At 42.1% G+C, this 25,143-nt stretch overlaps 1 protein-coding gene across 3 annotated transcripts in view; it reads right to left on the bottom strand.

The window, feature by feature from the left end:
* Window positions 1-25,082, bottom strand: part of LOC117154043 (uncharacterized) — a 29,147-nt gene extending 4,065 nt beyond the window's left edge. For all 3 annotated transcript variants that reach the window (XM_033328672.2, XM_033328670.2, XM_033328673.2), the window contains exons 1-2: window positions 21,215-25,082; window positions 112-208 (exon numbers count right to left, since the gene is read on the bottom strand). In XM_033328672.2, the coding sequence (XP_033184563.1) occupies window positions 112-196 (85 nt within the window). In that variant the 5' untranslated portion in view covers window positions 197-208; window positions 21,215-25,082. The remainder of the gene's footprint in view (window positions 1-111; window positions 209-21,214) is intronic.
* Window positions 25,083-25,143: the final 61 nt, after the last annotated feature.

Genomic DNA, 25,143 nt, shown 5'->3' with positions numbered 1-25,143 from the left:
TGAGTCTTATTCCCATGGATTCAGTAAAATTGAATATTATTGTTATGAGTATTACATTAGTTGAGAATGTGCATTACGTTTTATAAAAAATTTATGCAAGCGTGTTTTCACCTGTTGGATAAACTAGAATTGTTGGTCTCTTGGATTGTGGAATCGTTGGCATTGTTGGTCGACCCCCTCTCACTTCGATCGACATTTTGCTCTCGATCTGGAACAAGATTAGCTGAGGGTTAATCAGGGTTCTGGTATAACGAAAAATTGATCGATAATAACGATTACATCTTTTTCGCAAAAATCGTTCATTATTCAAGTGTCTCTGTTGTTTGTTATGTTTTATCTCATAGAAATGAAAAATCAAAGTAGCCTCTAGCGTTCCGAGATCTTTTAATTTCATCTTTGTTCTTTCTATTTTTTCCAACGAAATGTCGAGGTCGAAAGAAAGACTGCAGCAAAAAGTATCAAATTCCAGTGTTTTGCTTTGAAATTTCTTCCTATACTAATTATACCTGTACACCCTGTTCCTTTATCCATTCCACGCAACAGAATTATACATACTGTGTGCTGTTTGATTTCATTTTAAAAACATTCGTCTCGATTTTACCACGCAAAGGTAACAATTGTAAACATTCCGTGACGTCGATATACGAAAAACATGTTATTTTTCTAAAATAAATACAATTTACAATTCTTAAATAAATACCGTTTCGCGACAATCTGTGATATATATAGAAAATATATATATCATTTTATATTATATATATACATATATATTATTTTATATATAGATATATATAAAAATATATATATTTTCGTTGTGAAAATATAGAAAGTAAACCATCGCTAGTTCCGTAGAATTAGTTTAAACAAAGCGCCAGTTTATGTGCCATCAAACATCGCGTGATATCTTTATTTACCTATTTTATTAAAATAATGATTTTTCGCGGTCGTTTAAATTTTACGTACACGTACCAATAGTTACAGTTTCTGCCGTTACGTGGCGCGCACGTAGTGATTAATCAAAATGGCGAGTGTAAGCGCGGCGTGTATAAAGTAACGGACGGTAATAGGTTTATCTCGATGAGAAGTGATTCTGTCGTGGTAATATTACGTGTTCGGGTAATATTTTCACTATGACAAATGTTTCCGATCGCGTATGCTCGTGTGGCGACTGTTTCAGTGAAGTGATCAAACGAAAACACATCCACTCGTTCCCGCCACTTTTAGTGTTTCGAGCTTGGAGGGATCTAATCAAAAGCGACATGTAATCGAATTTTCGAGGTAAGATATTCGCTGTTACGTAAAATAAACAGGCATTTACGTAATTCTTTAAAATTGAAAATAAAGCTGAAAATTCCATTGGCTAACGACGTATAAATGCGTACAAGAGTACGTAAACATTGTCTTGTCTTAGTAGTCGAGAAGAAAAGGCTATTTACTTCGGTTCCTTTATTTTTGTGACGTTTTCCCGGTTGTTCTTTCCTCTCTCTGTGCTCTGAAAAGCAATAACGTGAGCCGTATCGGTGTGAATATCAACATAGACAGAAAGCAAAAGCTCTGTTTTCTGCACAGACTTTTAGAATTTCTTCGTTTTTGTATTCCCTGCGGTATTGAGAGTGGACTTAATTCCCATTGGCCGAGATCCACAAAGAGTATAGAGGGCCATACTGGTCTCAGTCTTTCGACTAGAGACGCGTGTGTACTCCAAAGAAGACGAGCAAGAAATTAAGTTAGATTATTCCTTTTCTCGTATCTCGCTATTAAATTTGGAAACGTGAGATCGCAATAATCAAGTATATTCGTCCTTGTGTCGCAATTTCGATTTTTCAAAGATATGTATAATACGTATTGCATGAACCTGAATTTTCTTTTATTCTATGAATTACGGTATACACACTATAACTTAAGCAACCGTGTTCCTCGCGTGTTTAATTAATTCGTTGCAGAGAAAATGGTACTAGACTGGTTGGAGCAAGCGAATGAGTTTAATTTCTCTTCTACTGCGTTGGATGTAACTCGTTAGCTATCGAAGCAGCACAGGAGAAGAATAGCTCGTTATTTTTAAGCCGCGTCAGATATCAGGCATTTACTTTTTGCTTTTAATCTTCGATTAGTTTTTGTCGTACTGGCATGTCGAATATTACCTCCATAAATTGTCCTACATATTCGAGTTCGATTGAAGAAGGCTGGCCGGGCAGCAGCCCTTTGGAGGGCGAAACTCGATGGAGGCACTCTGTTATCGTATCTCAAAGGGCCAGTTCGAGAAGGACCACCTCTCCTTTTTTCTGCGATTACTTTATCTATCGAAGGATACCATCGTGAAAATAGCTCGACCTATCTCTTTGGCCAGTTTTCCACCTACGTCTATGATTAAAATCACGTTCCTGTATTTGCGCCCGCTATATATACATTACGATGCTTATAAGACGCGCCCAGGAAACACCGTTTCCGGTTAAATGCTAAATTTGTTCAGCCTGGAGGGTATTCGATCGAAATTTTTGGAGTGCCTCCAGAACAAAGATCGCGATGTTTCTTCCAGTTCTTCGTTATCTTTGGACTTCCGTTGTAAGACGTTCCGCGGCATACGAAATTTATCCGATGCGGTGTGAAAATTCACAATCGTATCCAACCGAATTCAGGATTCCGCGGTGTCCTTGCGCGAAAGTAGGTCGTTCAATTTTCAGCGAGGCGCAACTCCAGCTGACGATGTCTTTATGAAAAAAGCAGATGAAACTGTTTCGTAATCGGCAAACTATTCGACTCGATTTCGCGAGTTCTAGGAGTTTCGGAGCGGTGGGTCGGTTTAAACGTCGGAGACTCGTCGGGATGCTTATCGATCTTCCAGTATGCAGACCCACACTGAGTTTTATTGCTAGCCGCCAGTCTGTCCTCGCCTTCTCTTCGCAGAAAACGATGTTCAAACGCGTAAAAACCGTGGCCATTATAGCCGCGAGAAGAAGTTTCATCTGCATTATCCTCCAATTATCTCTGCCTTATCGTCGTCTTCGCAGCGTGTCGTTCCCTTTTCCGTCTATTTAGCAGCCTGGCTTCTAGCACAGTTAATTTAGCAAATCTGTGGCTCACGAGGAAAAGCAGATTCGACTCGAGTCACGTTGCATCAACGTTATTTACATACGTACCTACATGCTACCGTGGCGGAGTACATACGCCGATATACCGCGCATTATTGCCAAATTATTTGGATTTTCTCGTATACGGGCTCGTTATAAAGCGAATAGATTCGTATTAATCATAGACTGGTGAGTGGCCGCTCCAACTGCGCTTGAAACTATGTTTTAATGCAGCCCGTACACCGGTGCGCAGTTATTCAATGGTAATATGCGAACAAGCGAATTTTAGTGAATTTCAAAAGCAAACACGCGCGTGCATGCTTACAATGCACCCTATCAGGATTGTTTCGATTTTCTCCGGACCGTGCAACGCGGCTTGTCGAATAATTCCGAATAATTCAACCGCGATGTTAGCCAAAGGATTACACCGATTTACCGTAATCAGCGGAATGTTATGTAAAAGCTGATACTATTTCATTGATAGGCTGCCGCGTCGGTATTAAAAGACGTTACAGACGCGCTGGATTTTCGCTTCATTTTCATTTCAAACGATCATTAGCACGATTCGTGGCAGACTAGAGATCGGTACGCGGATTACGCTAATTTCTCCAGTCGTGCTCAACCGTCCACGTACTAGCGCCATTCTTGGGAAATCCGTGCGAGATCTCAGCTCGAGTGCCACAGTTTTCCATTGAAGACTGTTTAAGGGGGACGGAGTGGCCGATCGCCGTCACTTTTATTCTCGGAGCTTCCATTAATTAAACCTCTCGCGATTACACAGCAGATAAACTGCCTCCGCTACTTTCCCTTCTCATTCCCGCAATTCGATCCCTTTCTTGTTGTTCGTGTACCTGTTTTTATGCCAGGCCAATCTTCCGTTAAATCACAGCAACGTGAAATTTCATCTTTGACCTTTTCAAAGGACTCGTAGGATGAAGTTGGAACGTAACTCGTCGTCGTCGTTTAAAGCTTCGTGTCGCGCAACGAGCGGAAAGTCGTTTTGTTAAGCTCCATCTTCATTGACAAGCGAAGCTTCTAATTAAACTATCGCGTAGAATTCCTACGAGATTTACGGACCACTTTGAGCATTGCAAACATAATTTTGTTTGGTTAAAATGTTATCGATAAAACGTGTCGATAAAGGCTTCGCAGTTGTTAAAACAACGTATCGACTAAAATCTAGTCGATTCGCAAGAGGACCGCAACGAATATTATGCGTCGCTTTTGATGAAGTTTCGTACACGGTAAAGGAGCAAAATGTGGTTAGTCCCTTGTTCGGTTATTTTTGGAAACTTTCTATATTTACGAAATAACGTTGCAAAAGGAATTTTTCAATAATTATACGATGAAAAAAAATATATTCCTCGTTATAGTATTAGGTTGTCTGAAAAGTTTCTTTCAAAAGGTTTCTTGTTTTATATCAGTTTATTGAATTATGCGCGAACATAATAACAGAGATATAGCGAAATTGATCATACCTGATTCAATAAAATAATATAAAACAGAAATTGTTGTTCATCTATTATCACCTTATGAAACTTTTCGGACAACCTAATAAGTTAAAATTCAGCGAATAAATTTCTCCCATAAATGTAAAGAATTTTTTAAAGAAAAAAAAACAGGATATCACTGTTTCATCGAGCCAAAAATATTAATAAGACTCAGAAATCTTTGCGGATGTTACATTTGGACGTGCACAAAATATCTTTCCTTGTGTATAGATCGTGTGGAATGGTACATTACGGAAACTTGTGCCGAAAGGGTTAAGTCTAATCTAACAGCTGGTATTAGTATACATTGAAATTTTGAGACTGGCGAACCGCTCGGTGACATTAATGGAACTTTAATTTCAGCGTTAGTGCTCCCTTTAACCTTTTATCGCCAGATGAAATCCTCTAGAAAGGTCATGCACGATTAGAGACAAAATATTCTCGCGAAACTAAAAAATAGGACAACGCGGTTTCGAACCACGAAGGATAGCATAACTTTTGTTGTTAGATATTTCGATAATTATCGAATATTGAAACATAAAGAGAATATTTCTGCTTCTCTTTTCTCTATATTTTTCATACGTTTGTAAAATTTGATCATTTCGCAACACCTGACAATATCCGCTTGTTAATTCCACGAAATTTAACGCCAGAAATTTTATTGATCGAGCACGTGTAAAGCACTCCAACTCTCCGAGCACGAGAAAAATTAATTAACGGCTTGAAGTATTGATTGCATAGTTATAATTGGATAAAGAATGCTGTCAGCGAATTAATCGAATTTCTTGCCCAGTCGAATTTACAGTGTAATTGAAAGATTACGCGGAACAGGCATACAATTGGGTTAAGATATCCAGAAAATCCTGCTTTCATCGACTCTGTCTACGTAAAAACGAGAAATAAGCAAGCATCTTGACACAAGGAGAAGAAAATTCATTAGTTAGGTAATTATAAAATTAACGATGTTTTCAACGCGTTAAACACAAACTCACTAGATCGTCGTTCGCAAAACTGATAACTTGCTGCGTAGAACGATCTAAATAATCACGACAGTTTATGGAACGTGATGTAAAACGCGAGAGGGGATTACTTAATCCCAGCTTTTACGAACCAAGTCTAAAACCCGATCGATATTCGGTATCGTGTATCAAATTGCGTTCTCATTGTGTCGTCGTTGATATCCTTGCGGTTATCTTGTTAATTAAGCATTTTATCAATTATAAAACCTCATCACGCCGATCGAGTAGACGTCAGTCTTTCGGTTAACAGAAATATGCGGATGGAATTGCGAAAGATACACGTTTGCTCGTCTATCGACGCGTTTTCGATCGATTTGAAAAGTTAGCGAGTACGTTGCGGTTAATCGTATAGACAAGTCGATCAGCCTTCGATCAGCGAAACGACTCCAATCGGAGAATTTGGATTATACTCTAACTCGTTTCTTTCGATTTCGCGTCAGTTGAAGCATTGCAGCAAGATCGATCGGAGTATGTTTGCAGCATGTGCGAAAGAACCGTGAAACGTGATACGATATATGCCAGAAGGAACTTGTCTTCGACCCATATTCTTTCTCAGCAGGAAATTTGTCCTTACATCGAGCTTTCGCGTTTCCCTTTCTCTTCTTCCCAATACGAACAGATAGAAAACGGCGAAGTATCGATAAAACAGTCGCAGATAGCCGGAAAATCTGAATAATCGTAGGAATTTCTCATGTACAATTTCTCCACTCGACGCAGCCTATCTTCAATCTGCTTCGATTTCTTGTAAATAAATAGAAAGCCTGGACTAACCCCCCTTTGAATTTTTATTTCGAAACATGCATAGCGGCATATGCTTCTTAGGACGTTTCGATTCGAAGATGTCTCGCGTAGCTGTTTTGTCACAAAGAATTAACACTCTACGACGCACATAATGTAATAAACAAATTCTGGACAAAGCAATTTCGCTGCTACGAGCAACCTACAACCGGCGACAAGTTCAAACCTTTCGGTACCCCTCTCGATCAGTTTAAATAGATGACCATGTTCTCCAGAAGTCAGTCAGTCGAACGAATCAGCGTAACAATCAGTATCGGTAGCGCAGTATCGCGCAATCTTACAACGAATATCGTCAAGCGAGCAACGCTTGCGATTAACTTTGTATTTTACATTTTAAAATATCTGTAAATATAGTTAACGAAATCAATTCGTCTCGTTGTTAATTTAACCAACAGCACGTCACACCGTCCACCACCGTCTGTTCAGATCCTAGTTTCTCTGGCCTTGGCGATTATTTCCTTCTGGCAATCGAAACCAGGTGGTGCCTATACCAGTCTAGTAATGACGTTTAGTGGAATTGGTTATCGGAGGTCCTTTGTCTACTTCTTGTCAGATGCAGATCCAACGATTGTAGTCCTGTAGCCTCGTAGCTTAGGAGGACAGTAATGGCGGCGGTGGCCCGAATTTCGTTATGAATACACCTACCTAGCTATATCACTGCGATAAGGTTCTCGCTTTGGCTGCTCGATGAAGACTTTTTACAGAGGAAATGGCACAACGACGAGCTACGCGCCAACGAACGGACTTTCGAATATCTTACGAGGGTTCTTGTTGCTCGTTGAAGCGCGAACGAACCGTCACGCTGTTGTCTGTAATTCAACGGACCGCGTGTGCCCTGATTTCTGGTCCGCAATCGGAAATGCATGCTCCCAGGACAGCTCTTCTCTTCCGCTCGGCTCACAGATTCGAACGCTCTGATCGGAAATTTACGCGTTTGATTCAATCCCATGGTCGAACCACGGTTGCTTCGTCGAATGGATAATTTTCAAACGATTCGACGAAATATATTAGAAGCAACTCGATCGGTTTAATTAAACGACGTTGGCGTTTTCATAAGAAATTATATCCCCGATGAAAGGAATACTCGTTGTAGTTTGCTTCTTTGTACGCTCCGTTAGCTTATCTCGGTTTTCCTGACTACGGTAAAAGAAGAAAAAATATCTTTCAGTTTGCACGACTGCCATCTCGATATTTCACGTGTCTATTTTATAGTTATATATTATTTCCCCGTGGCAATGGTATAGCTTCACGGTCTCTGGAGGTTCTCGCGTTAGCCAAGGGACGACAAATTTTCAAACTCTTTGCGACTCGAGTCTCCGAAGACGAAAGATTCTGTGCTCGAATTTCTGTCGTGCGAGAAACAACAGAGAATTCCTTATATCCGACTCGCTACAGATTTTAAACAGAAAGCCACTCTATCTTCTCGCACAGAACATTGCGTGCTCGGTATTTCGAGAACCGTACTCGACCTCTGTAAAATACGGTCGACTCGATTTAAAAACGTTCGCACGAGTTAGTTCCTTCCGTGCGAGATTTTCTTAATCGCGCGGTAAATAATTCCAGTTATTCGATCGTACACATTTTCATCGACCATCGCTCGAAATATCGAGGAACGGGGAAGCGTTAGGGATTGTGATGGCCTGTGATATTACGCTCGCAAATTGATCGACACGACAAGGCAGCGACGTCAAAGAGTGCGAAACGAAGTTTTATCGACAGTCCAGTCGATATTTTAGTTTGGTATCCACGTTATGTCATGACGTCGTTCTTGAATGAACGCTTCGCGTTTTTTAACGGGTGCACTAACATTGGCCGAGACGTTCGGTATTGGTGGAAAATCGACGAAAAAATAATCGTTTGTATGTTTGTGCGCGCGAAGTCGATGCATTTTCAAAGCACGAAAGAACGTAACGATTTATTATGAAAACATCGACCGTTTCTTTGTCAGCGATCTCCATAATACGTTTGTTTAAACGCGTTTCTTTTATTTATGAAAGTTTTTATTCTCTGTCGAGAAGGAATAAAAGAGATCTCGAACCTGTAAATCTCGGGCGTAAGAGCAATATTTTCATCGACAAATATTTTTCTCGTCTATTGAATCGCCGCGAAGAAATATTAGTTGGAATAACGTGTCGCGTCCATTCGGAGGTGCATTACGCCGAATCGCCTCTATGCATAAATCCAGATTTCTGGTCGTAATTGGTAGGTACGTCGCGTGAAACTCGAATTTCAGAAGTTTAGTCGGAATATAATCGTAGCATGGTCCCTCGGCGTGTCCTAACTCGTAATACCGACTCATCGCTCATTTATAATTTTAGTTTATCGCTTGAAACACAGTCGGATCTCGTTTCGCAAACTCCGAAAGCACCAGCTAAAGTCCAAGACACGCTTCTCTTGGCGAGGTTAACGTTCAAACGATTCAGCGTCAGATCCCGTTCAGAATTGTAACGATAGACGAAAATCTGTTCGAGACCGCTGCAGTCTCGCATTCCTTGGATTGAGAACGATGATATCGACGCTAGACGTTATCCCGATCGTTGTTTTACAACCGTGATTATCATTATTGAAACAAACAAGTGGGTCTTTCTTTCTTCGTTGCTCTTTTCAACGCAGTTTTATACCATTTTTCTCTTCTTCGGTTTATGCGAAATTCACAATTCGTCAAAGCAAAGTATTTCGTTCATTGGTTCGAGTTACGGTTTCCCGAACGTGATTCGAAATTACGATTTTTATGGTAAAAATATCTCTAGACGTCGAATCGCAACCTCATAGAAAAAAAAGTCTGCGACTATGGATTTTTCGACCGACTAGAAAAACCAGAGTGGCGATAACTCTTACGCGAAGCACGAGCCCAGAGCCTAGAGGATATTTCGCTCGTTCTTCGGCCGGTACATACGGCCAGCTACGAAGCACGTGTACGTACCAGGTGCATGTATTAAGTAGAGAACAAGTACAGCGTTGGGCACGTATGGTTGTACGTAAGTACGCGCTATAGGTACCACGTGTGCCGTGGCGTAATTTTCGGAGATCGTCGTAAACCTTGGATCCATTAGTCGATCCCAAAACGTTTGTGTAACGTTGGAGTATTAATGGTTTTAATAGCCACTTCGCCACATCCTTCACGGTTAGTTTGCGTGAATTTTCAGTTCACACTTTCGATCGATCGTTTACCGTAATCTATTTAAGTCAATCACCCGTCTATTCACCGACGAGTTTCATATATCTTCGTTCGTACGCTGAAAACGAAAAGTATCAGATAGAATATTAATCTCGCGTTGGCAAATAGTGGCTCGATCGCGAGACGCTATTAATTTTAAATACGAATAGCTTGCTCATCGTGGTTCCCAGCACGCTGTGCGCTCGTTCCATTAGCACTCGAATGGTTAATTCGACGAATAATCTGGCGAGTGAGCGAGTAATTATCTGCCATTAACGTCTCATTGTTCGAAGATTATATTCGATTATTTAACTTATTTACTGGCGAGTTTCCCTGTCTCTGTCGCAATCGCAATATTCGTTTAGATTTTGCCGAATGACAACGTAATTCGCAGCGGATAATAGGTTATTTGATATATTACGATTCCAATCGATACTTAATCTTCGTCGTGTCAAATGAGAGAGAAATACGCGCGTGTCCTCCAATATGTGTCGCGTTGTTCGTAAATTGTCCAACGAAGAATTAAACGAAGTGCATTGACGCTAATGCGTCGGTACTTTCCGGAAACCCATCTGAGTACAACGACGGTAATATTCTTTCCATTTGGCCGACTCGAAATAAAGTTGCGCGAGGATATATCATTAGGAAAGAATGCGCGTGCCGGAAATATTAAATTCCGACTCGTTCGAGCGAAATTAACTCTAATATCGCGGATAAGGTCTTTGCACTTTTAATTCTGTCTGTCTGTCTGTCTGTCTCTCTCTCTCTCTCTCTCTCTGCCTCTTTTAATTCCACCGCTTTAAAAGAGTAACCTTATCGGTATTCTTTCTTTCTCAGCACGTATTGAAACTCGTGTAAAAGTAGTAAAAGGATTTCGATATAACCGAGGGATATCGCGATAAACGATACTAGTTCTTCGATGAATCTTTGATTTTTATTCGGGGCTTGGCAAAAACGAACGCGGTACGGGATATGAAACTTGAAATTGAACAATTGGAAAACGAGAGAGCGTTCTAGGAATAAAATATCTATCGTAGCTCGTGTTTGCAATAACTCCGATTATAACGACGCGCTGTTTCAAACGCGTTCGACTAAATGGACCCTTGGTTCTCTCGTAAGAAAGAAGACCGCACACTAGTGATCCAGCTGCAAATATTTATGGCCCACTAGTCACGCCAGTGTTCCTTGGTTCGATTAATTGCGATTCATAAATTCTCAGCCAGTTTATTGGAATTTTTCACGACGAAGATTGCGAAGGTGGAATAGTGTCTCTGTGAGAAGTATCGTCGGCACGTAAAATTGCAAATTTGTACGCGTATTCTCGTTACCTTTGCAAATCTTAGATCGAGTAGTTTCGTTTGGAGGCTCGTTAAGAGGTGGACGATTATAAAATAATCGCAGCAACTTCTTACACGGTGCACCATGAATTTCAAGCGTTCTATGGAAAGAAAGAATGGTATGGATAAAAAGGGATAATAATAATAGGAACCGAGTAGCGGCATCAAATAAGCTTAATGGACTACTTTTTACGTTCGTCCCAGCGACGAGCATTTAGAGGTTCACGGAAACGCCTGAAGATGTGTCAGCGAATATAAACGTGGCTTAATCGCGTCGCTTCCTTCAACGAGGAGAAGGAATAATTTTTTGCGTTTCTATAAAAATGTTAAATTTATAACGTAACTTTTTCACATACTTGTCTCTCGAGTCGCATTGTCGTTCATCTTCGTCGTTACGAAGAACATCGATAAAATTTTATGCGGTCATTTCTATTTTGTTCCAATTTACGAGGTTCATTTTCAATCATATCTGGCCGCGTTGTTCCGTATACTTTGTCGTCGGAAGTTATATGCAGTTCTATGGACTATTGAACTCGAACTAGCTGCAAGATTTCATTCAACGTATCCATTCGCTAAACAATAATCAAGTATGCGAATGATATTCCGGAGAACAATGCTTGATCAGTTTTCGTAGCGAGTACGCACAAAGAGGCAGTGTAGCTTTGTGTTTAAATTATAGCGATAAATTTACCGGCAGAAATGCGAAACAGTTTGTCTCGAGAAAGTTAAAGTATGGTGGATGTACGATTCCGTGACAGGGCGTATCTCGTGAATAGAATTCGCGTGCTGTTCAAATAAATTGCTTTTACCGTTAAACAAAGCTCCGACGCATATTTTATGAATGACGTTCGAATCGTTACGAAATTTCACCGAAGGGCACTATTTTTTCTAGTATATTTTCGTTTTTCTATCGCGTTATTCTCTACGCAGGATATGGTCGGTATCTCGATTAAATTTTCGTCGTTTCAAACTGTCGTTTTTTCATTTATTTATCTATGTTTTTTATCAATTTCGAACGAATCGCGCAGCTCTCGCGTCGACAGACAGAAAACCGTTTTCTCACCTTGTTTTCCCATTCTCAGAAACATGTAAAAGGCGCGATAACAAAGTTTTCCGACATCGTCTTACTTCGGTGAAATCACCGAAATCGATTGTCGTACGCGTCGCTTCGATAATACATGCAAATTCGAAGCATTTTCTTTTCCCGGAGATTACTCCTGTCCTATAACAACAAAGCGAGATATAGCAAAGAATGGAAGATGAAAAGTAAACAGAAAATGGGTACTAGGCTAACTGGTCGGTGGAACGAAAGAATTTGGTCACGGAAAAACGAGACACGTCGAATCCCTGCGAGATGATATTTCTGAGTCTTGTAATAGCTCAGGCATTATGAGAAATGGAGGCGCGAAAGTTGAACGTTTATAAGATAAAGCAGAGATCACGGCTTGAATTCAGAAACACGTTTGACGCGCTGTGAATCACTGATGTGACTCTCCACGGATTTTCGACGAGTAATTTGCATAAAATGTTCAGGGTCATGGTCAGAATAAGAAAATACCCATTTCGGCCACTAACTTTTACAATATCGCGATATTTCATTTATTCATTTCTTCTACTTCTAACTTTTTTCCAAGCGAATGCCGAAACAGAATTACCCTTTGCGAAGTGCTTATTCGCCATACAATAGCACTCGCGGTAACACAAGATAAACACGAAATAATTCCATCGTTGTAAAAAGATAACACGTTGTCTCTTCTCACGAACGTATTCCAAGCTGCTCGAACTATTTCAAACACAACGCAGTTGTACGATACATGTGACTAATACAGATTTTATTTGCACGAGTAAATATACAGGGTGGTTGGTAACTGGTGGTACAAGCGGAAAGGGGGTGATTCTACGCGAAAAAAGAAGTCGAAGATATAGAATAAAAATTTTTCGTTCGAGGCTTTGTTTTCGAGATTTTTCGCTCGGTACGCGTGCACTATATCGCGCCTCGTTATAACGGATCTCACTGTAGATCGTTGTCTCGATGGAAAAATTAAAAAAAAAACAAAAAATGTCTTTTTTCGCATAGAAGCACTCCCTTTCCGCTTGTACCACCAGTTACCAACCACCCTGTATAATTCGAATTTATATCCGATACATTGGCCACACCGCCGAGTTTAACTTCACATCTATTGTGTGTTGTCTATGCGATCGATCGATTTCTTTAAATTTATCCTTTCGCTAAAAAAAAAATGATTTAGTAAATTTCACGAAACCCTGTGTGTAATTTATTACGCTCGTAACAAACTTACGCTTGAATGCGATGTTTATACCGAAATTGGTTGATACCGTATTTATTAAAGTTTCCAAAGAACGAACATATTACACGGAGAAAGTAAAAGATGGTGTGTACGGAGAAATTACGAGTTTACTTGCCACGTGTCAGAAAATTTCTGCCCTTGCTATATGTTCTACCATTGGCCTAGATAACTTCACTTTCTAGGTATTCTTCCTTTATTCGTCTTTGACCTGGCGCGTGGTCGCGCCACATTTTTGGAACCACAATTATCAGCCCGTGAGATTCCTTTATCAGCGTGTCCTTGGAAAGCTAAACCAACCATTCTCGACGCTTGCAGCTAAATTACTCGGTGGAACCAGTGGAGCGTGATTCGTCGAATGGTGCTCTGAGCGCGTGAAAAGCTCGCGTTTTAAGAATGCTTCTATATGTATAGCCAGAGGCATTTTTTACTATAGTACAGGCCTCAAAAAGAATGTACCGTGTTACCCTTGAATGAGTGGAAGAGCAAGGAAACGAACAGCTACGCGCGTGTTAGGATACGTTGTATCGTCTCGTTAGCGCGATTCTGATTTACCGAACGCGGTCCAACGGTTTCGAAAACTGGGTTAACGAGATCGTAATATGTGGAAAAAAGGCTCTCGATGCTCCGCCGATTAGCGCATTAAAAGTCATCAACTCGGTATATCTGATTCGATTGATCGAAGCTACGTATGTGATCGTTTCGAAGATTAAAGCCTTCGTCGACGCATTTTCGCGAGAAACACGACGGTCAAATCGAAGGATAAAAATCGGCAACCCTTTAACAAATAATCTGAATATTTTGAGAAAAAAACCAAGTGTTTTTTGAGCTGAGGATCGTTCTAGGCACGATACGAGGTTCCCAACGAGTTCCAAAGTAGATAACGTCACGGGACGGATTCTCGATAGGAGAGCTTAGGGCACGAGATTTGAATAGGCGCGAAGAAATCCATCGAGCGAGGAATAAAAAGGACGTTGAATCGGAACAATGAATCGCTGATATTCGCTCGAATAAATCTATCGGGTTCTATCTTCTTTCCACTAGCGAACTTTGACCTGCAAATACAATAGATCTCGCTATGACAAATCGAGGAATAAAACGAGAAAGATTCGATGCCTTCTGTAGCCCAACGAAGATAATTGGCGCATAAAAACTAACCACATTGATACAATCGCCTCACCTAAACACTAAATGAACTTTAGCCGACTGATTCGCCTTTGATAGTTCTATCTCGGTAAAAGGCGGTAAAGACGCAGATCAGAAATGCGTTAATTAATCGATATCGATAGAGGAAGTAGATATAAAACCGAGATAAATCGCTGCTCCAAGCATTATACAAAGAAGACAGATAGTTTTCTCTCCTTGTTTTCTCAAGCTTTCCCGTTTTCTCCTGGCAAGAAGAACGAACGCTTTTCATTCTGTCCGCAGTCGATCGCACCTTTTCAGAGGCGAACCACCGTCTAATATCGCTGACTGATGCGCCACGATGATTACGCGAAAAGATAGACGAACGCGATATCGTATTTTCATCGCGAATCGACCGCACGATGCGATCGGTTAGTAAAACATTACCAGGCGACCAATTCATTTCCGCGTGTCCAGCCGATAGGAAAAAAGGAAGTCGATGGGAACGAGGAACGATACAGATGGAAAAGACAAAACAGGACGAACGGAAACAGTTGGAACGTTTAGTTTCATCTATCTCGGCGTTCCACAACGGTTCGCTTTCCAGTTGTCCCTTTTTGCCACGTGGAAAAGCCTAGCCGATTCTATTATATCGTACTCGGCCATCGGTCCACGTTGCGCTACTTCCCTTCATTCCCTTTTCTTCTGCTCCACCGTCTCTCTCCGCCTCTCTTTCTCACTGCGTATCTGCTGTTTCAGTGATATCGTTTATCGGGTTCTGCGAGTGTCCGTGATTTTGATTGCGCCGGTTCTCGTGACCGATTCAGATAGTCGCTATCGGTGCAGTTCGTTTAAAGTAACTAAGAGCTTCCTTAATGGACCGTGTTAAGATTCGCGATCGATATGAACGGTGTCGCTTTACGTGTCATTAACGCGCGAACGCGCCATCTGTAACGTCGCGATTTTCGCGTTATATCCAATGAATGCGCCCACGGTAGATATCGTTAATTAGGTCTCTTTCCTTTGAAATACTATTTACGGATCGTCTCGTTCGTGGTAATTCTCGCAGTTGTAAACGGTACTCGCGTCCAAAACCACGAAGCCAAAAAGAGGAAGCAAAATCGTTGAAATAGAACGCTGTTACCGTAGTCTCGTTAGTCCCTCTCACGATGCTCGAAATAGGGGTTGAAAGCGCCCTTGGGAGAGCAACTGACAGTCTTTCCATCCCCGTTCCTCTGCCTCTTCTGTTTTCTTGCTTTCACTCGAGCATTTTGTAAAGGATATTTCTACCCAACCGGGTCGTTCTCGAATCCCATCTACGTCAAACGACATTCCGTTTCCTATTTCATGGCGTTGCGGACCGACGCTGGATTATTGCTAGAGTTTGATCGTTGAAGGTTCCAGGCTTTATTCGTTCTATCCTTTCCTTTTCTTATTTTACCTTCCTATCCGTTGTTCGATATCAAAGGAATAGAAAATAGGACGGGAGGAAATTTGGAAGCTGTGCGGTTCTCCTGGACTTTTCGAGCAGCCGTAATTAACCGTCTGTACATGTACATATGTATATGCACGTATGTATCGCATTCGATTGTGCGACTTGTACCGAAATGCCAACGAAACACAGGGGATCGGTTTCCGTCTCGAGCGAGGAGACGACAGCTGCGTTTCTATATCGCATCGGTGGAATTAATTAAAATTTATCCGAATCGATTCCTTGGTTAAGCATATTTCTGCCGCGTCTGCGTCGAAACAGTGAATATCGAAGAATGGCTAGAAGCAAGGGAGAAAATACAATTCCCGATTCTCGTAGTTGGCGAGGCATTGTTCGTTCAAATTTTTAATTTAACCAGAGCAAACGTGTAGCTACCATATCGCGGCGTTGTTGTATTTTTTAGCTTGTTCGGAGTGCTCGTCCCACGTACGAACTAGCTCGTACAAGGACGACCTGAAATTCTGGCACGGATGGTAACACATTCTTGTCGAAGGTTTCGTCTCTACGGAAAGGCCGTCGCCCTTTCATTCTGAAATATGTAAGAAAGCGTACCAATTTTCTGCTCTGGATCTTAGCAAATGCTCTTTAGCAAAAATTCTCTTCTTTCCTCCTGCATCTTTCACCAACACGACGCATTATTAATTAACCGTTCTCGCTCGCGTCGCTTCGTAAACGTACATTGGCAGGCGTAATCGTTTTTGGTCGGGGACATATTTTTCGATGTGCTACGCGTGCAAAAATTCCCGAATCCCTCTGTTACTTAGGCTATTTAATATTTAATGTTGAATATTTAATATTCTTTTCGCGCTCGAATCTTTGTCATTCGAGGGCTTTCAAGGGATCAATGAGAATATTCATGAGCCTTCTCTGGCGCATTATTTCCTCTTAAATTCTTCAGAATCTGATTTTACTGCAGGTTCAAAGATTGAACTTTCCGCTGATCTTATCATTCACGATTCCGTCGATTCAGACAGTTCGCAGAATTAGAATTTCACGTTTATTATTTAGATCGCTCGGATTTCTTAGATCAAAGTACCTTGGGCTTCGATAAAATTCGTTGTTCTTTATCTTCGGAAAGAGAAATCCTGTTCTGTGCATCGATTGCCTCTCGTTCGCACTACGTGGTGCGGTATCCTTTTGACAATAGCACATAAATGCGACATTTATTAGCACGTGAAAACAATTTATCCTCCTTTGGAACGAAGGCGAATTTGTAATCTCAGTCGCGATGCAAACTACTCTCCTTTCTCTCTCTCTCTCTCTCCTACTTTCTCATTTTTACGTGCAGCTTTATTAATAACCTCATTCAGAGAGTAAGTGCTAAAGCCTGTAATTCGTTCACGTTATTCTATTGTTCAGTTTCAATTACAAGCCAGAGGAAACAGATGTCTATTTCTTCTTTTCTGCTGTTATTTCTCGAAATATGGAAGTCCGCGGGAAAGAAATGGAACAGAAGATTAATAGGAACAGAAAACGAACGTTGCGTGTAAAGTATTGGAAGGTTGATGCGCACGTAGACTTTCGAAAATTGTAGATTATCGCGCTCGTATGACCCATAACTAAGCGAGTTTGTACCAATTGTACGTGTTCTCGCGTTTTTCCGGTTTCTATAATTTACTTCTATCAGCGTATTCGACGTTACAAGGCTTTTCTTCGCGAAAAGTCTGTTCTTTCTTTTTGTTTCATCGGACTTGATAGTCGCAAGATCGTTAAAGGACTAGAGAGTTAGTTATCAAGTTGCAAGGTATTGGATAAGAGAAATATTCGTTAGAAATTTTGATATTGTGAAAGTGACGTATTTCGTTCGGATAATTTCTAAAATTTACGGATGCTGACGAAAGCTGCCGTCTTATCTAAGCGTATTGGATATAATTTCCAAGATGGAGGAACGATTAGATGGTTCTAAAGTAGTTATATCGTAATCACTTCGGACTCCTACCAGACTCTATCGATGTTTACTTGGTGTTACTGGCGAAAAGCGCATTGCAATTTGAACGAAAGCTTGGTCTACTTGTTATCGCGGTTTATTCATTCTCACTTAGTTTGCATTTCACTCGGAACGTGAAATATTTACGTTGCGGTACACGAAAAGTTTCAAAGCGAAATTTGGGTTGTAAATGGAAGAAAAATCCAACGCGAACCATTTGAAACTCACGAAAAATATCTTTCTGGGTTGTTCGGAATTTTAGTTGGCCGTTTATGGCACGGACAGACCCATTTCCCTCATTAGAAAATTCCGAATTACCGGTCCTCCCAGGGCTGCAATTCGAAATTTGAATGACCGTCCGTTTACGACACGGACAGATCCCATTCCTCTCGTTAGGAGATTCCGAATTACATGTCCTCCCAGGGCGGTAAACGTAATGACTCGAGGTCAGGAAAGAACCCAGGAAACGACCAGCCGGAAGGGCTCGGTGGCGAGAAGAAATCCAACGGCGGGAGGAGAGAATCAGGAACGGGGGAGTTAGTTCATCTTCGACCATCGGACAGTACAGACTTAGGATGACAGTAGTCCTCGCTTAGTTCGGCTAAGTGCTACAACTAGTACAAATAAAGTGCCGTCTAAATCCAACACTCGAGTTATTTCATCTCCCCCACCTTGAACGTTATGTCATACGAGGTACGCGATATCGACCGATCGGTTTGACCCGACCGATTGCTCTTTAGTCGATAATACGCAACACGGGCAAATCGGCGAACGGTCGAGTATATTTTCGGCAGCAGCTACGACGTCGCGCAATCTTTTTTTGCGTTTAGATGATCATTTCTCTGGACGAGCGAGTAAATAGAAATAAATTACGGAGGAGGAAATGGAACAAACAGAACGATATATTTAGGGAACTGCTCGTCGGTTCGTTACTAATGTTTACGATGCTCGTGATAAATTAAGATTGAATCAAGGTGTATGTACGTACTCCGAGGAAACTCGATGGCGCAACGCGTATAATTTGCCGAGAAAGGGAGAATCGAAGGAACGGAAATCAATGTGTTTAGTTTCTTGTTTCGTAGAGACGAAAGTTCCTCCACGATGGAACGATATAATTGCAGGGCGCGGCGTGTTTACTGTCGGGAGAAGAAAATAGAAAGGGAAAGCGGAGGAAACCGGAGGCAAACGAATGAATCCGAAATCTCTCGAAAACAAGAACGCTACTAACAAAAGTTAGCGATTTAGAATCTTATTGCTACCGTTGCGAGCATAACGCTCGTTAAAGCAGGCCGATTCTTAGAGACAGAAAACAGCGAATGCGATTCCGACTAGTTGTTAGCAATCGGATCCGCCGGTCTGACGAAGTTTTAACGAAATTCGACCTCCGACGAAACGCGGAAACAAAAACGCGAGCCAAATTAAAGCTCCGACTCGGCTTTCTCGTTTCACCCCTATCTCTGCGAAATTTAATCGCTCGCGGATGCGAAATCTTCCCGTGTTTGCAGAAATTTTCTATACGCGTATTCGGTATAAGGCGCGCTCCGAGTTTCCGCGACTTTCTGGTCGAAATGAGCGTGACGCGATACGGCGATTCGCGTAATACGAGGTGATCCCTTGAAAATTCTGCTCGCGGCGGAGCCACGTTTTTCCTTTCTTGGACGGAAACCATGCCCAAGAGTGTACAGAATCTCTGAATTCGAGAATCGCGCACCGCCACTCGCTAACCTTGTGACCTCGTCTCGGTCAATTTTAGATGGAATTTCACTTAAGTGGAGCTCGAAACTTGAAACCATTACGATAGAAACAGGAAATTACTTTATGAAACCGTAGCCTGCTTAGCAAAGAGTTCTACCATTTCCACCATCGACTAGTGAACGCGGAAGCACGATGGACGTAAAATTATCGATTGACAAGCATCGGTCGGTTCGTGTTTGCCGATTCCTAAGCGATAACGCACCGTTGAATTAACGCGAATGCATATCGAGGTGCGGCCGGTGGTCGATTCGCGCAATAATATTCAAACGGTTCTTCTCGCTGCCTACGTATCGATTTCATTCGGCTGGAAAGAACGAGAGCGGTCGAGTTTCAGATAATTAAATCGAATCGACGATGCACATAGATAGCGCACCGCGTCCCGATCTGTACCTGGTACTCGACCAACTCTTTCCAAGAATATCTCCGACTAGTTGCATCGACCGTTGCATTCTACGTGGTATACGCGTTTCCTTTTCACTGCGGGTCGGCTCGATCGAAGTCGCTCGTGTCCCTTTTAATTTCGAACGCACACGAAGATAAATAGCCCGAATCCTGTTTTGATAAAGCAACCTGCTCGTAGTAGTCCAGATCCAACGTATCAAAAAATCCGTCTGTACAGCGTTTATTTATTCAGGAGTATCGCTGGAGCGGCAGCGATCGAACAGCCGGCTGATTAACATATTCGCATAAACGGAATTCTTTAGGAAGAAAAGGAAAATATTTAGGGAGTATCTTCTGTCTGATCCATCTAGGGTGAATATCCAGGAATATCTGCTCGTACAAGTAGAATCCTAAAATTTGTTCGAGGGTGATCAACATTTTATTATTTTTTTTCTTTACGCATCGTCTAGTAGCAACTATATTTCGGAGTAACGAGAATGACGGAATACCCAATTTTCGTTTAGTAGATATTTTGCCCTTAGAAAGAACTTGATTGAACGGGTGGTTGCCTAACATGATACTAGTAGAATTTAATAAAGGTAGAAAGAAGGTTTCGAGCGATTCGTTGACGTAGAGGTGTGGAGGGTGCGTCGATGTAATCAGGTCGCGATGTGCCCAACCACGAGGTTCGAAAAAGGCAGACAGAGCCGTGCGTTTTAAAATGTTGGAACACATTTGGATTATCTAGTTTATTCGCCACGAAAATTCCTCAAAATCAACGCGATATCGATCGCAGTCGAAATTTCCGCGAGGCTCTCGTAACGTTCTCTTTCTAACGACGCCAACGAGTACTCTGGAGTAAATAAAACGTGGAAATTAATGCCATTCGAGCGATAAAAATAAAGTATAGGCAGGCTCGTCGCTAGAAATTCGTAAACGGGCAAATTTCCAGCAAACGGAATAAGTTCGATAGACGCGAAGGTGGATTATTGTATATTATCGATAGATCATGGAACAACGGCGAACGGAGAACAAAGCACGGGTGCCGTATAAAACCCCCGGTGTCGTGAATTACCAGTGAAATTGACTATCGAAAGCCGATACATCAGTATGAAATGCGGGGACCCGAACAGTTGACGCTAAGCTGCGTCGATGAAGTGAAAAGAATATGAAACGATGGTTCCATGCATACGAACGACGCGGCACACGCTAGCTCGCGACGAGCACAATCGATTCGCTAAACTCGAATACCACCGTATCTTTCGAAAACGTTTGACAGCGGTCTCTCTCGTCCCTTTTTTGCGGCTATCTCGCGCCAACGACAACGGAACAACGAACGCGTTTAAGCAATGCTCGTACCTTCGTGTTTTAGCTGGCAGACAATTTATACGGTGTAAACTGGCCGGATTGTGCACGTTTTTTCGATGCTAAATCCCCGGTTGTTCATCGTTCCAGCGATCGAGTTTGGTCGAACTTGGTCGGACTTCTGTTGGCAATGCAGAGATTCGTTCGATTCATTGACCGGTGAATATCTCGGACGAACAGTTGTTTCTCGGCTTGGATAGATCAACGGATAATTCGTAGATCAGGCCGAGATGGACGTCTTTAAAGTTCTAAGTTCTATATACGATCTTCGTCTATCGATAAATACGACCGCTAAATCTCTTTCGATGCGTTGCTTGTTGTATTACTGGCAGGAAACGTTTTCCGCTGGTATTTCAAGTATTTCAAGTTTGTTCCGAACTTGGATTTTAGATTCTTCTCGACGACACGTGTTTCTATTTATTCTATTTATTTTTGAATCGATGCCACGTCGTAGGAAGATCGAGAGGCGTACATTGCTTGCTCGCTTGCTTGTCAGCGGCACGATGTACCACGTCAGTGTGTCTGGGAAAGTTGGTCGAACCCTGGGACTTGCGCGATCTCGTTACTTCGAGTCGAGTCACGTTTCGCGTCACGTTTCGCGTCCTGTTCGAAATACTTCACCGTGACCAAATTTCACGTATCGCGCAGGCTGGTCCTATCCATGGACGATTGATCGTGGCTTCCTTCGACCTTCCAGAAAATTTCATACGTTCCGCTCACCAGCGAAAACCATCGTTCGTCGTAGCTTACGCGAGCGGTCAAATTGTTTCCGCGAGCATTTCGATGATATTCAAATCGGTAGTCGATTATTTTCGGAATTTATTTATCGTCAATCCGGTCCAAGCGAAATAAGTTTTTGGTATTTCGAAAACACTTATCTGCAAGTTGGGATAGCGACGTCACGCGAAACCTCGTGTCTTTCGACCGATACTGGGCGACTCGTGTTTCGCGTGCTCGATCTGCGACGCCTTTAGGCCAACTGCTCGTGAAAATGCGGCTCTTGCTGCGCGCCACGTTCCCCGCGCCTGCGCCACCATCAATTTCTTCGATACTCTCCTCTACGTGTTTTCGATATCGCGAGCTTCTGATTAATTCATCTTCCTTCGGGTACCTTGATCGACGATTTCCTCGAACTGCAGTTCTTTCCGTCGTTGCAGCCCCTTTCTGCCTCGTTCCACTTTTTCGATAAAGCTTTCCTTTAACTTTGGACCCGTGTAACGATGTAAATCGTCAAGATGTAACAACCGTGTGTTGCACGTACAATCGGCAGTAAAATATAGCAGCGAAAGCGTTAAGATCTTCCGCTTCCGTATCTCGTTAAGCAGTCCTTGCTCCAGTAACTCGTGGAAAATAGGCCTGTTCGTATATCATACACAACTTTGCTCCAATTATTTCACGAGGACGACCTGGTTTCAGGGCGAATTCGCGAAACAGACGTCGGATACAGTTCATCTTGGACGTTTCCACTTTTCGTCATGCATACGAGCAAATGAAATCACAGAAACTACGTAAAATTTTCTCCAACATCGTTGGTATTGGTCGGTGATGGATTCGAAACGCGAATAAGAACAAATTGGACGAAATAGGGACGGAAATGGTTGCAAGAGCGCGGCATTCTTATTCCTTCTCGGTACTAACATACGTATATTTCCGGCTGTGCATATCGATACGAATATATCTCCTTTAAAACGAAATATTTTGGAATACGCGCGGTATTTCCCTGTGCTGTGCTGTCCCGGAAATATTTTTACCGAAACGAGGAAAATACAGATGCGTTAGACTCGCTCGAACTGGATTATTACTCGCACGATCGGAAATACGTTGCGTTTCATCAACGATGAAATATTTAGGCGAGACCATTAACCGTAATGCCCCTCGAAGCCTTAATTGGCTACCGACAATAGGTGCGTGCGCATTAACCGGTTGGACGCAGAGAGGAACGCGCGATGATTAACGCACTGTATATCGATTCGGTTAACGAGGCGTCTAGCTCGTACCATTACGTTATCGTTTGTTCATCTTTCGCTTACGTCGTCAACTTAATCCGATGACGTTTGCGTGACAATACGAAAACGGGTACACCTGCGGCAAAGCACGGCCTTCTATGCATACGCGAGCGTGTACCCGTGCTGACACGTGCAACCGCGAAATCACTCGAAACGGACGGCATGTGATAGGACGCTCATACCGTAACATCGTATTCGCCTTGGATATTCACCTCTGACCACTGGCCCGAATATAGCGGCTGGCGAGAATATTTAGACATTTACCGTACCGAACTTTTATATCTATGTACTTATTGTATACCTATATCGTATCTGTATATATGCGTGTACATGCATGCATGCGTATATCGTTCGAACAGGACGTGCATGAAACGCGTAACTTCTGAAAATCGAGTCGAGAATAACGAGTAGAATTACGAGTACATTAAATGGAGCAGTAGTCGAGAATAACATAAATTCGATGATCGAAACATCGAAAGTTCGTGAAACTTTGCAGCCATGTACGTTACACGTACATGCGAATAATCGAGAGAACAATGAAAAATTAAGCGGGTCGAAGTTGCGCGCAACTTGTTACCGCCTCTAACGAGCGAGTATAAAATATTCGATCCTAAATTACCGATCATATCGTCCGATTCGTTATCTGCAATTGATCAACGACATGCAACGTTTCATTAATAATCTTCGTTAACGCATTAAATCGTTATTCGTTACACGGTATTTGCTCGATTAAAACGATGGTCGAGAAGTCGGCCGAAAACCGACGCGCATTTCGAATTCGATTTAGACGATGCACTTTAGAAGCTACACAGGATATATACGTAAATTGGATTGTCAATGGAGGGATGCTCGTACTTGTATTAGCATTAGACTCTGGTTGCTGTAGGGCCGACTATGCCGATTAACCGTATCTATTTGCTCGACTACAAATACGAAATACAGGCCTGCCTGATCTGCATTCGATTCCATTAACGAACTAGTTATCCGACCGAGGATCCTCGTAAATTTTTACTCTTCTCGTCTCATTTCTTTCCAACCTTCGATTCCAGTTATCGGATATCGCTATTTCGGAGATGAAAATTCGCTTCTAAAATCACTTGGAAATTTGACTGCCTCGAAAATCATATTCCATGATATTCGATTTCCGAACGTTCCGGCTCGTAAAAGTTCCATTGATTTTTTTTTTTTTTTTTCGTAATCGTTATTAGAAGCGGAACGAGAAAAGGCACGTGGAAGACAGTTGGCAGAATTTCGGTTTGGCTCGAGCCACGAGCGTGTCATCTCGATTTCTGACTACTGTTTGATGGCTACAGTTTCGTGATAAATCGTAAACCGTACTAGACGACTCTGATCTTGGATTCTCCGGATTCTCCGGGACTGGAATGAAACTAGAATTTCCTCGAAAATACGTCGCGATCTTTGCTCGAAGATTTTTCAACACTGCGCTGCAAATAGTTTAATAATAGCGTCGAAATAGCGGAATCGCGAGGCGAATCAAAGTATTCCCGAAGAGGAAGCGAGAAATGAAAAAGCGAAAGGGAAAGAAGCGAAGTTTATAAGCAGGTTTCGAGAATACGCAGAAAGAGAAGGCAAACGTCATGGCATTGATATACGCGACAGATGATGCAAGTGCGAGACAGTCGGTCGCGTTGCGATAATCGCGTGAAATGGACGTTATACGGCCGTAATTGACGGGACGTTAATTGCATTACTAATCGTGTGCTTCCGAGCACGTAGCACCGCGCAAAGATCGAACACGCGTGCACCAGTACTAGGCCAGAATTACTCCGTGCGCTGTTTACATATTTTCCTTCGTGCTCGTTTCTGCCCGCATATATTTACTTGCTTTTTCCGTTACGTTTTTACGTCAAAGGATGAAAAAAAGGTAAGGTTACTTTTTACCGCCGTGTGGCGAAA

Source organism: Bombus vancouverensis, chromosome 3 (assembly GCF_051014615.1).
Source record: "Bombus vancouverensis nearcticus chromosome 3, iyBomVanc1_principal, whole genome shotgun sequence".
In the NCBI taxonomy this organism is placed as follows: Eukaryota; Metazoa; Arthropoda; class Insecta; order Hymenoptera; family Apidae; genus Bombus; species Bombus vancouverensis.
This window is presented reverse-complemented; position numbering and strand designations above follow the sequence as displayed.